A 13,095-nucleotide genomic window follows, 5' to 3' on the forward strand; every position below is an offset into this window, starting at 1 on the left:
GCTCTTCTACAACAGCAGATTCAGAGAACTGAAGTTGAAGGACAAAAAGCCAATTCTTCTCTTGATTTAGTGATTTGAGCACTCTTAGCAACATCCATGAAAACAACCATGTAAGACAAGAAAGGTCATGATTGATCATATAGCATGCAGTCAGGTGCTCTTATGCCCCTTCAGTTTTGATGTGTTGTGTTTTATTCCTATGTTGATGTTTAAATTTCTCAGGAAAAGCTCAAAGGCAGAGAGCAATTGTACCCTCAGAGCAATAATGAATGTTGGTTATTTTTCAAATCCTTTCTTTGTCTGTTTTCTGAAATTATCCAGATCAGTGATATTTCTGATGCAGCAGAAAATCAGAGCAATGTTTTCAAAACCTGAATAAACATTTCAGCTAGCCTTCCTGTGTTGCAGGAATTTCTATCATATCTTCTCATCTTCATCCCACTAGCCCAAAATTCTTTGCTATGTGACTATGGTAGACTGACCCTGGCTGGGTGCCAGGTTCCCACCAAAGCTGCTCTATCCCTCCTCTCCTCAGCTGGACAGTGGAGGGAAAATACAACCAAAGGCTCCTAGATCAAGATGAGAACGGGGAGACATCAGTCACCCATTGCTGTCACAGTCAAACCAGACTTGAATTAGGGAAATTGGCTTAATTTATTACCGATCAAAGCAAAGTAAGATATTGAGAAATGAAACCAAATTTGAAACAGCTTCCCTCCTCACTCCCTTATTCCAGGGTTAACTTCACTCTGGATTTCCTCAGCAGTGCAGGGGAATGGGGAATGGTGGTTGCAGCCAGTCTATCACACATTATCTCTACCCTCCCTCCTCCTCAGGGGGAGGAGTCCTCACACTCTTTCTCTGCTCCAGTGTGGCATCCCTCCCTCCACAAACTTCTCTAATTTGAGTCCTTCTCATGGGGTGTAGCTCTTCACCAACTGCTCCAGCACGGTCCCTCCCTCAGGGTGCAGTCCTGCAGGAGCACACTGCTCCAGAGTGGGTCCCCCATGGGGTCACCAGTCCTGCCAGCAAACCTGCTCAGTGCGGGCTCCTCTCTCCATGGGGCCACAGCTCCAGCACAGCTTTCCCACAGGGTCACAGCCCCCTTCAGGCCTCCACCTGCCCCAGTGTGGGGTCCTGCACAGGCTGCTGCTGGATCTCTGTTCCTCCATGGACCTCCATGGACTGGAGGGTCACATCCTGCCTCACCCTGTTCTGCACTGGGGGCTGCAGGGGAATCTCTGCCCCAGTGCCTGGAGCACCTCCTGCCCCTCCTGCCCTGCCCACAGGGCCAGCACGGCTGCTCCTCTCACGTATTCTCACTCCTCTTTCCCTGTAGCTGATGTCCATCAGTATTTTCCCTTCTTAAATCCATTATCCCAGAGGTGCTGCCACCATTGCTGATGGCTTGACCTTGGTCAGCAGTGATTCCATCCAGGACTGTCTGGGACTGGCTCTGTGGGACATGGGGGAGGCTTCTGGCAGCTTCTCACTGATGCCAGCCACTATTAACACCTGGCCACTCCACTATTAACACCTGGCCATGCACACCCAATGCAGTAATATACACTCAAACAAAGGTTTTCCAAAATGCCCATTAAACAACATGAAATTAAAAATGTGCTGATGTGGGATTATGCTTGTGACAGCCTCATGGATATTTCAAAATGGCTGCATTTAGACTCCCTACAGATGTTGTATTTTCATGAATACAGTAAGACATCTGAATAATTTAAGAGAATGTTGTCAGTAGCAAGTGTCACACAAAAAAACTGGAAGGAAAATTGTCTTCACTTAGTGAAGACAAAAATGCATACAAATCAATTTCTATTTACTACACAGTTTTAAATAGGAAACAATAAGTTATTACTTTGACAGGAAATCAGAAAGTGTTTTTATTATGTCCTTATCACCTTACTTATTTCATATATAGAAACTCTGTCCATGATCCACACCTCTGTAATTCTCACAGAAAAATAATTATGTAAATACATTGAAATTTGCACATAGGGAGCATTTATTACCCAATTTGCTTATACTTTCAAACTGAAGAGAAAATGTAAATCTGTATGAGATTTTTTACTGAAATTTTGAGGTTTCAAATTTAGCACTTCCAAAGTGCAAACCATTGGAAAAATGCTCTAAGCAACAAAATTATTCTGGCTGAAATTAACCCTGCAAAATACTTTTCTCTCTTGTCTAATAAATATTTTATGAAGAACCTGAAACTATATGCAAATGAAGTCATATTTACCCAGTAAGCATGAGAACCAAGTGATATTCTACCTATTTATTCATTTCTTGATGAGAGGTACATTTCAATTATATTACCTTTTGGTTTTTTGTTGTGTTTTTTTTTTTTATTCAAACAGCTTACCCAGGAGTTAAAATGGTGAGTGAAAGTCATCATGAGGCCCTGGCAGCACCGCCAGCGACCACAGTAGCAGCAGCCCCTCCAAGCAATGTCACCGAGCCAGCCAGTCCAGGAGGAGGAGGAGGAAAAGAAGATGCATTTTCTAAGCTAAAAGAGAAGTTCATGAATGAGCTGAACAAAATTCCACGTAAGTAAAACTTGATTGATGGTAAAGCTTCTGTTGGCAGACTAGGTTTAATTTGACATTTTCTGCTTTGAGATTTATTTAGACAGCATACTAAATGTTTTCTAGTCAAAGCTGGAAAAATCACAAGATTAAACTGGTTTTGTAAGTTCCTCAAAGTTAACTGAAATAGAAAAAAATGGAGTCCACCTCTAATTTATGTCTATTCTTGGTATGTCAGATTAGTTGGGTAATTTTTACTGATGGATTACTGCTGAATCATTAAAACTGAAACTAGAGAACTTCACTGTGGCTGTGGGACCAATGAGTAAAATGTTTCCTATCAGTAACACTTAAGGTTTCATGTTTAGGACAAATGTGGGTGGCCATATTGCCTTAAAGCAATATTTGGCCAGAACTCACACATATTGAGAAACCAAGGAAACTTTGGATCTTTGGAGATTAGAAAATGTTGAAAAAAAAGTGAAGATTGAGTTTTAACAAGAAAATAGGTAATGCATCTGTAATGTATGAAGATAGCTGTGCTTTTCCCACTAGTTATTCTAGTAGATCAGCCACTGAATGCTGTTTGCACAAGTTCATGTACCTATGCTGAAAACATAAAAGTATAAATTTATGTTTCTGTGAAGTTAACAGAACGAAAGTCAGCAGGGCTCTTTTGGTCTTTGGTGCTAGAAAGTATTGACTCAAAATTGAGGTCTCAATTTGTTCACATTTAAAAAAAAATACAAGCATTATCTTTGTGCTGTTATTTATGATAATGCTGGGGTTCTTGAGTCTGTCTGATATGTTCTACTGTGCATACACTGGTATCAAATATAGGACTAATTCAATATTGTCATTGGCATTTCATATAATACATTGTTACTGACAGAAAAATTACCTAATGCTACCAGCAGATCATTTTGGCACTTTTATAGACAAGAAGGTGAAGGCTCTGTGTGTGTGTTTTAGTAGCAAGCATTAGAAAGTAATTCAATCTGTAACAGCTTCTTCTTTACAAGGAAAAATAAATGTAAAATATTTCCAGGGAAGTATTTTAACATATGTAAAAGATTTCATTTTTAGAAGGCTATCCTTTGTGTAAAGAAATGTTCTGTGACTGATAAAGTCAGATAACAAATTAGAATATTAATCAATTTTTTCTATATCTAATTGAATCTTGGCCATGTGGCAGATGCAGTTTTTGAAAAATTGGTAGCAGACAGCTTTGCTCTGTCACTCAAAATTCCCATTTGCAAGAATTAAGGTGATACAGAGGTAAGAAGTGTGTGCCATTATTTTGGTGATCTGTGCAGTCCAGTGCCGACCATACTGAAATGAAATTGTCTGACGATGTCATGGGAAAACAAAACTAAAGAACAAAAATACAGGAATAAAAAGAAAAAAGAGGAAAAATGAAAAGACAAGACATGAAAGGAAAAACAGTCCGAATTTGAAACATTTGTCTTGTAATTTTTGTCTCACTATGCTATGTAAATAATGTAGATGAGGCTTTTATGTAAATGTCCTCTTATTTTCAAACTTTGATTTTAACTTTGCAAAGGCATGAATGGCTTCCAGTATGAGGAACTCCATAATTGGTAGGTGTAGGAAAAGTTTTGTAGATAGAGAGAAACTTGGAATGTCCTGATGCATACTTTTTTAAAACCACAGCAAAAACAAGTGGAAAGTCCAATCTGGAGAGTCTTTTCAAGTTGAACTGACTGAAAATTCTATTATCTCTTCTTGAAAGAAAAAAATCCACTACTGTTACATAATGAAAGTGCTCACTTAGAGAAGTATATTAAGTCATGAGACAAATCTTATTTCTTATGAAATACATCATGTTATTTATAAGATAAAGTACCTTATTCTGATAGTGACACCAGAATATATTGCCACCATCTTAGAAATCTGGTCTCTTATCCAAGATCATGCAGTACTGTTGTCCTGGAGAAATGAACCTAAGGTAGTCACAAATCCCATACCAATTGTCTGCCCTTATTACGGAGGCTACAGATGTGATTGGATCTTCCCAGGGTCTCTATCAAATGCTGGGGCTATGTAGTGTTGCTTTCTGCTACACTGAGTGGGGTTTGCCATTTCAAGAAGAAAGTTGAATGTTCATTGTACTGCAGAGGGGCAAGAGGCTTGTGTGGGGACATTTTTGAAATACTAAATATGAATTAGTGCCATTGACGTATTTCAACATTTTATATTCCAAATAAGTTTCTTTTGCCCGTTTTCCTCAATAATAAATCCTGCAAGAAGGGGCCGCATTGCACACGTCTGTATGTATTTTTCATTTATTAACTAACATAAACACAAAACAAGTAAGTTTAATTAGGCAATCTAAAAATATTGGGGATGTGAGGGCAGAGGAGACCTCATTTCCCTGTTGGAAGATTATACCATCTTCTCATGAGTGGTTCAGTTTATGCCAGTGGGAAGTTGTCAGTGTGGTGTTTTCAGCTTATTACCAAAAAAATGTAATTTTGCTAGAAAAGTTTTCAGGACTTACCTCTTCCAGCTGGCTGCAATTTTTTTTTTTTAAGAATCTCTCTTAAAACAGAGCAGAATACAAATTAGTACAAACTAAATTGTTTGTATAGTGGCTTTTTGGGAATTTCTTGCTGTGTGAGAGAGAAGGAATATGGTGCATGGGCACCATTGGGAACAGCAGAGATGCTTGGAAGTCTAAGACCACTCCCAAAACCATGGACCAGGTTTTTCCTCTGGTAGATTCAAACTGAGAATCTGAGTCTTACACTTGGCAGTGGAATGTCATAGTCAGCAAGTTCTCTAATCTTTTCAAATGAGGGACGAGCCTCTTTTTTAGTGCTTTATAATTTTAATTCCAAAGGTCTTGTGTTCATCCTCACATGACAGGAAAGACTTTGAAATCTCAATGTTTATTATGAGAGGACCTTTTTTCAATGTTCTGTTGTTTATGTGTGAGACAAATAATTAAATGTTTTAGCTGCCTCTGCTTATGATGTCTGCAGGTGGAAAATAAGCTGTCATGATGGAGTGAATGTATATGTAATAGGATAAAGTGTTGTGAAAAAGCTCACTTCTAATCAGAGTGGTTTGAGTGCTAAAAAGGCCAAGCTGTAGCAGGGCCTAATTTGTGTAGTCTTCTCTTTCTGTCTTATCTTAGAATTTATATAGTGTCCAGTCATGCTTATATTAAAAAAAAAAAAAAAAAAGGAAATTACAACCTTCTAATCATGGAATACATGATAACAAAAATAAAGGTACATCAAACTACATCCAGCTGAATAAATACTGTTCCTTCCATGTAGCTTAAAATAGAAGATTCTTTTTTTTGAGTACTAAGTTTTGTAGAACACACAGATGTCAGAAGTTAAATAGCCTAAATGTGCCAGCTAACTGAAGATATCAGAATTCCCATTAAAAGTTTGTTTTGCAAAACTACAAGATAAAATTCAATTTAAATTAATGCAATTTAAATTATACTGGTGTTTTCTTCTGTGATGTATGCACAAGACAAGTCTTATTTAAATAAAAAAAGAGAGATTAATTTAATAGAACGAGGAAATAAAAGTTCCAAGAAAAAGAAAGGACCTATTTGTATCAGTATACATTTATTTCAAGAACAGTGCTGCAGAATGTAAACCAGGTTAAAATTTTCATTGGTACAAGCATAAAATCTGGAGGTTTTTTCCTTGATTTGTATCTCTTTAAAATAGAGCATACACCACATTTTGTGACAGAAGAACGTAGGCTTCCAAAAGCACACACATCATTCAGAATGACAATGTCCTAACATACATTTCACTCTGGATAAAGTAAGTGGGATAATTTTATTACAATGAGTCATACAATTAAAGTGCAAGAACCCAGTAAGTTACTGAGGCATAACTGTGAGGAATTTTTTTATCCGTTATGTAAATCCCTGCATTTTGGTTGTGAGTGGCTGATTTGCATAATCACAGTACAGTTGTTTTTCCAGAACTGAACTGTGCATAAATGTCACTCTAACTTAATTGGTTCTTATACTTTCAATCCCTATTTATCTTTAATCTGCAGAATTTTTAATTTGTTTACCAGAAGGTGAAAAAAGGCACCATGTCTGCTTTTACATTTTGCATTTTACATACAGTAAATCCAGCAACTGAAAAAAGGGGGGAAACAGAGCAGATAAAACAGCACTTACTGTTCTGAAAATAAAATTCATTAAAAGATTTTATAAGATCTGTCAGTTCTTTCCTTCTTCTTTCTCAGTGCTCTTACATCTGGATCTTTGTCTACAGGCTAGGAAAATCTCTGCCATACATTTACAGTAAGTGTGTTGTAACAAGACTGTGGTAATGGCAGAAACAGCTTTTGGGTGGAGACTTTAAATGTCAAGATGCTGATACTAGCCATACACAAATAAAAATTGACATAAATTACCATTAGTTTACTTAATAATTTTAAAATCAAAGTGATGTTGATATGTTTTCTAATGGCACATTCCTGTATGAACAGGAGACCTCATTCTGCCAGTAAACAAGACAGCAAAAATCCAATAAAATTACAGCATGCATCTGATTGAATAATGATGTGCTGTTAATGCTCGTGATAAAATCTGGAACAGCTATAATAGCTGATTGCATTGAATCCAGGATAGTGTCATTACCTCTATAATAGAAAGATATTGCATATTTCCAATGCTCGTTGCTGTCTTACATTGTAATTATATAAAAAGTTACATTTCTATATAAACCCTATTCTGAAATGTTTGGCTGGCTTGCCACTCCATTTGGCCTCAGTAGCTGGTGCTCAAAAGCCCTGAATTTGATTAATCTTGTACAACTGACTGCTAATCCCACAAAACCAGAAGCTCAGATCTCTGTGATGGTTCAGGATAAAATCTGATGCTCTGTGCAGACTTCTCTCACATTCTGTTTGCAGAGAAAGTTTTATTTCCCTCTCCTTGGACTAGTGAATAACTGTCAAAACAAAATGGGGCTGGAGGCTGTGGAGAGAACTGTAACAAAAAATGTAAAAATAACTGTAAGACTCAGCTCTGGTTTAATTCCAGATAATATCTTAGTAAGCTGACTACCAAGTTGTATTTGGGTAATTTAGCAAATAAATAAATTCTGGATTTATATATTTAGCCATTTAAGTCAAAATTTCAGCATTCAGCAGTCATCTTAGACACACCTCATATTTCTTTCTCCCTGCTGGTCTCTGCTATTTTGCCCTTCTGCCTTTCTTGATTGACCAGCTGAGGTGTATTAAGAGTGTTTATTGCCCTCTATGAATGACAGTAAAGTTAACTTCTTAATTTTTTATTCATATGTGGCATCAAGATTATTGAAGAGTTTTTACCAGATTATGTCTGTTATTAGAAGATTGAGAATTTTGTTCACGGTGTCTTTCTGAAACTTAATTTTTATAAGCTTACAGCATAATCGTTTGATGAAAATAAATTCATTAGGCTTCTCCTGATGGTTCCCAGAGCACAGGTGTCACTGGTATAAGGAGGAGATGGCACATTATTTTCTAAGTTCATAAAAAAGATATGAAATGCTGATAATAGAATGCTTTCAGTTTTAGAAGCTGGATTAATAGTGTATGAATACCATAAAATCAGAATACAGTTTGCAGCAATAGCTCTGATTTATATGTTCACAGTACATACCAGTGTTAGTCATTGCCTAATATCTTAGGTTACCTAGAAAAGAGTTGGGTTTCTGCTTCAGAGATCATCCTGAGTAGTAGCTGACTGCCTGCAGGAATGAGGACTATGTTCATATGTGTGTGCACATAGATTTAGGTAAATAAGCAGAGTTCTCAGCTTAGGAACAGTCAGCCATTGGCAAACTCTATTTGGGTATCGTGACAAAGAATGTGTCTATGGAGAGATTTAGGGAAGATAAAGAAGTTTCTTGATGTTCAGGGAAGTCTGAAGAGCCGTGCTGGAGGAAGTGGGATAGCATGAATTCAAGTCTTCTTGTCTCCCTTCCTCTCATAAAATCATTCCCAGCTACTCATGCCAAGCAAATACATACAGCTTTATTCTGCAGAAGAGACGGGGAAAATCAGAAATAAGGATTTATTTTGGAACACAGAAGTACAGAGCTATTACAGTACAATATTAGATGGGGGAAAAAATTCCATTATTTCTAAATATAGCAATTTAAATGCAAATATCAGATTACTTTGTTTTTTCCCTGAATACCCCAGTCCCAGAGTGCAGATGAGAACTTAATTTCATTTTTTAATGTTAAATAAAATTTCTAGATCTCCTGCTGATAGGGAAAAGCTTGAAAATACTGCCCACACACATCCAGAAGACACAAATATCATGAGAAAAACAGTTAAACTCTTGTTATTTTAAAAACTCATGATATGAAATGCTGTGATTATTTCTAAGCATCCAGCATATTTTATTCACTTTAAATGAGGAATCCTGAAAATACAGTTTTAAATCCCAAATGTATAAATAGATACTGAGGGATGGAAGAATGGAAGTAAAAACTCATGAAGCAGATGAAAATCCTTGTCTGGAAAGAATAGCATGTGGTCTGAGATCCCACTGCGTTATACTCCATCAATATTTCAATGATTGATTCTGCCACGTAGAATTTATTTGGTTTTTTACATTATTACAGTTTACAATCTATGAGTTATTTTCATATGCCTTCTGATGGGCTCCCCTTAATATGTCCTCTCCTTAAACTTTAGAGTTCATGACAGCTGCCAGTTTGATCCTCATACAGAACTGAGCGAGGAACCTCAGGCTGTTAGAAGTACAGGCTGCTCGAGCATGAAGTGCTGCTGCTGCAGACTGTAGCTGGATCAAGCACTGGCAAGCACACATGCTTGCTAGGAGGTTACATAAAATCATCGAATGGTTTTGGTTGGAAGGAACCTTAAAAATCATGTAGTTTCAATGCCCCAGCTGTGGGCAGGGAAATAATCTCCTCCAATCAAAGCAAACTCAACCCATGCATCTGACGCACTTATGTCCAAAGGAGTTCCCTGTTCCTACACTGGCCATTATTTTGGCTCCTTGGACAAGCCAAGGAGGAAAGCAGAAATCAGAAGAGCAGACTCCTACAGCTTGAACCAGAGCAGCAGCTGTGCAGCACTCTCCATCGCCAGCACAGAGAGAGCCCCTGTCCTCCTCTGCATCACCTTGAGAATGCACTGTCCCATCAAAAGGAAATGCTGTCTCTAAGCCAGTAGCACACTAGGAAGGTAACCTCAATGTCAAATAGAATTATACATTATTGATTGCATGTGTCTGTAACACCCTTTTCAGAAACAGCCATTTGTTTTGAGTTGTATAATCTGAAAGACAGGGAAGGAGAAGCAAGTTCTCCTATAGAACACGTGATGCTGAAAACATTTTAGCAAAATATAAGAGAACAAAAAAACTCATTCAGGTTAACTTTTAAAGCCAAGGGGATGAAATTCTTCTGTAGCAGAAACAGGGGTGAGCACCTGCCTTTGGTTTGGTGATGGCATTTTAACAAGGGGTGTCAGACTATCCCCAGAAGTCTCCTCTAGCACATCACTGTGATTATTATTTTATATGTTACAATTACTCTGGTAGGTATTTTATTGCCCTATAGATATGTCAAGTTGTGCCAGTACCTTATAAGTTGAGTAGAGAATTCAATTTACAAGCAGAAAACTGAACATGGTTGCTGGCTTACTTCCAGTTCTGGGAATATATCTTAAAATTTCATTACTTTGTGTGAGAGAAAGTGCACTAAAATTGTGTTTGTGTGCATAAAAGAAACACAATCTTTGTTAGCCTTTTTCAAACTTACCTGCATATAAAGTGCCTACAGAATTGCACATTATCAGTTATAATTGTTTCTAATCTTGCTTTAAAAATAAGAGTTCTTGGAACAATTGTTCTGAATTTAAAACTGAGAATACATTTAAAGATTGATTCTCAGCAATGTACAGGATAAAATATAAAAGGCACCTATGACTGTCATTAGTGGGTTTTCTTTTAAAAAGTAAGGTTTAAATGCACAGTGAAAATATAAGAATCGCTGTTAAGACTTATATTCCATCCTTACCTCAGCTGCTTGTGCTTAGGCACTGTGGCAAGCTAGAAAATATTCTCTTGCCACTGTTATTCTGAGAAATTGTTGTAAGTTGGCACAGCTGAAGAACAGAATGCCATTCTTTGTTGTTATTGTTAGCTATTCTGCTTAGAACTGGGAGAGTTTCCTGCTGAGAACTGTCCAAACTAAAGCCTTGTCTGAGGTATTGTAAATATATAATTACCCTCCTTTGTTTAATATGTTTTTTTAAGTGTTTACCATTTTTCAAAAGACACAAAGAATACTGATACATTAATTACAATACCTGGTCATCAGTGCCATATGCCAGGGTGGGTGAAAAACTAAGGCACTGACCACCAAGAGGAGCTCTCAGGAATACCGTAGGTACACAGCATCCTTTCATACGTTCATTTTATCTTTCTTAGTCTTGGCTTCTATGTCAGGCAAGCTCTTGGATGGTTCTAGATCAGAATGTCACTACTGGTTCCAGAATGTGCAGCCACTTTGCAAGAGTGGCCTGTGGAAGTGGCCTCAAATATTCAGAAGAATCTTGGTATGGGAAGACTTTTCTCTGACTCCATAGAAAGATGTGGTGCTGAACTTGAATGACTGCCTCATGAAGGCTGAGTTCCAGCTGGCAGCTGAACAAGCCATCTGCCTACTCCTGTGCAGATTTCAGAATCTGAATCTACTCTTAATTACCAACTTCAGCAAGAGCTCCCTAATTTGCTCACAGCCCCTATATCATCTGGGGGCATGTTTCAGTACTGTAGCTGGCACTGTTTTCCTATTACAGTGAAAGCCACCAAAATGAAAGATGAAGTTTATAATTTCAGATGGAAAAGGCATTTCAACCCACATCTTAAAAAGGAGCTCCAGAAATTATTAGGCTTTCTACACTTACTTTTTAAGAATCACACTCTAGAAGTTGAATTTACAGATCTGAGTTAAATAGGTTGATCCTCTTCAGAATGACATAGGAAAATAGGTGACCCAGGTTCATCTAGAAGGAAAAACTGGTATATGCAGTGGTACTGATCCCACATACTTAGATATCTAGGAAGGCCTCTAGATTAAGCCCTTTTAACAGAGTGATTCATGCCTTAGAGCACTTTCTCTGGGCTTGGAGACCTGATTTCTCTCATTTGGAGAGCAATTGTTTCCATCTCTTCTACCAGTGTACAGTCTGATGAAGAATAAGAGAGCTCACTGGACTAAAGAGGCCTGGCTGAAGGACAGCATATGCATTTTGCTGTGAAATGTCTTTGGACAAATTGAGCAAATAACACTGGGTATTTAAGACTTCTTGTGCTTAAACAAGTGTTTCACACAAGGTTGCAGAATGTGGCAATGTGAATCCCACATTTCTTTTTCAGCTGTTCCTGTAGGAAAGGTAATTCCAAGTTTTCCAGCTTCATCCCTTGATTTCCTTTAGTCTCAGGAAGACCTGGGCCTAAGGTATTGTAGGCTGCAGCCTGAGTGGTACTCCTGAGTCTTGGCTGGCAGCTCCTTTATTGTCAGTCTGAAGCAGCCACACAAACCATGTATTTGACCCAGGGGAGTAGGGGTGTCAGCTCCTTGAAGAGGAAGGGAGAAGGAGTATGTGAAAGCTGGTGAGCTGCCAGTTGGTTTGGAAGTCATTTCCACACAAGAAGCTTGCTTTCTCCTAGACCTCTGTCAGGACCGTAACCCATTTAGTTGTACCCCAATGGGGAGGGAACCTCCAGGACTAGGAGGTTTTTTGGTTTGGTGTTTTTTTGGGTTTTTTTTTCTCTTTTTTTTTTTTTTTTTGGGGGGGGGTGGTTGTTTGGGGTTTTGTTGTTGTTGTTGTTATTGTTGTTTTGGGGGGTTTTTTGTTTTGGTTGGTTTTTTTCTGGAAACACTTTTTAGAGGCAAAATAGATTCTTTATATAGCTAACAAGTTAACAATGTTCAATAATTTTTGCACCTTTCTTATACTTACTTTTTTGGTCCTTTCTTCTTACCAGATTTCAATGGCTTTTCTGTTTTACTTCTGTGTTGTTTCATGTATTTATTAACACTTTTCTCCTAGCCTGAACTCACATGAAAAAATCATCACAAGCAAAATACTTGCTAACCCAGCATTCAGTCTTCTTTATTCTTTAGGTATCAAACTCATGTTTCCTCCCAAAATAGCTATTTTTATCATGTTTCCTAAGACTTGAGGATTCCGTTTTTATCAAACATGTGCTTTAAGATGGAATATGACGTTTCAAATCTCAACCCTGGAGTCAGTTGTTTGTTTGTCTGTCTGTTTGTTCATTTTATGCCATGGGTACAATTTTACTTGCAGCATGAGCAAGGGAAGAAGGACAGACAAAGATAAGGCGAGCTTACTATTCATGAATTTCAGCCTAGCATAGCATTTTAGATTACAAGTCAATGATAGTAATCACTTTATAGGAAGCTATTCCAGAATATCAGTTTCTAAATTTGTTTGCCTCATGAAATATTTATTGATGAGTTTTAGGTCTTAGGACAGTGAGGTGGCC

General features: G+C 37.7%; 1 protein-coding gene across 6 annotated transcripts in view; it reads left to right on the top strand.

Annotated features, from left to right (window-relative positions):
- The window catches only part of SYT1 (synaptotagmin 1), a 330,603-nt gene that overhangs the window by 204,842 nt on the left and 112,666 nt on the right, over positions 1–13,095 (top strand). For 5 of the 6 annotated variants that reach the window (XM_064419593.1, XM_064419597.1, XM_064419595.1 and 2 more), the window contains one exon: positions 2,373–2,561. The exons of the other annotated variant lie outside the window; for it this stretch is intronic. In XM_064419593.1, coding sequence (XP_064275663.1) covers positions 2,390–2,561 — 172 coding nt within the window. In that variant the 5' untranslated portion in view covers positions 2,373–2,389. The remainder of the gene's footprint in view (positions 1–2,372; positions 2,562–13,095) is intronic. 6 annotated transcript variants of the gene reach the window in all.

This window comes from Passer domesticus, chromosome 5 (assembly GCF_036417665.1).
Source record: "Passer domesticus isolate bPasDom1 chromosome 5, bPasDom1.hap1, whole genome shotgun sequence".
In the NCBI taxonomy this organism is placed as follows: domain Eukaryota; kingdom Metazoa; phylum Chordata; class Aves; order Passeriformes; family Passeridae; genus Passer; species Passer domesticus.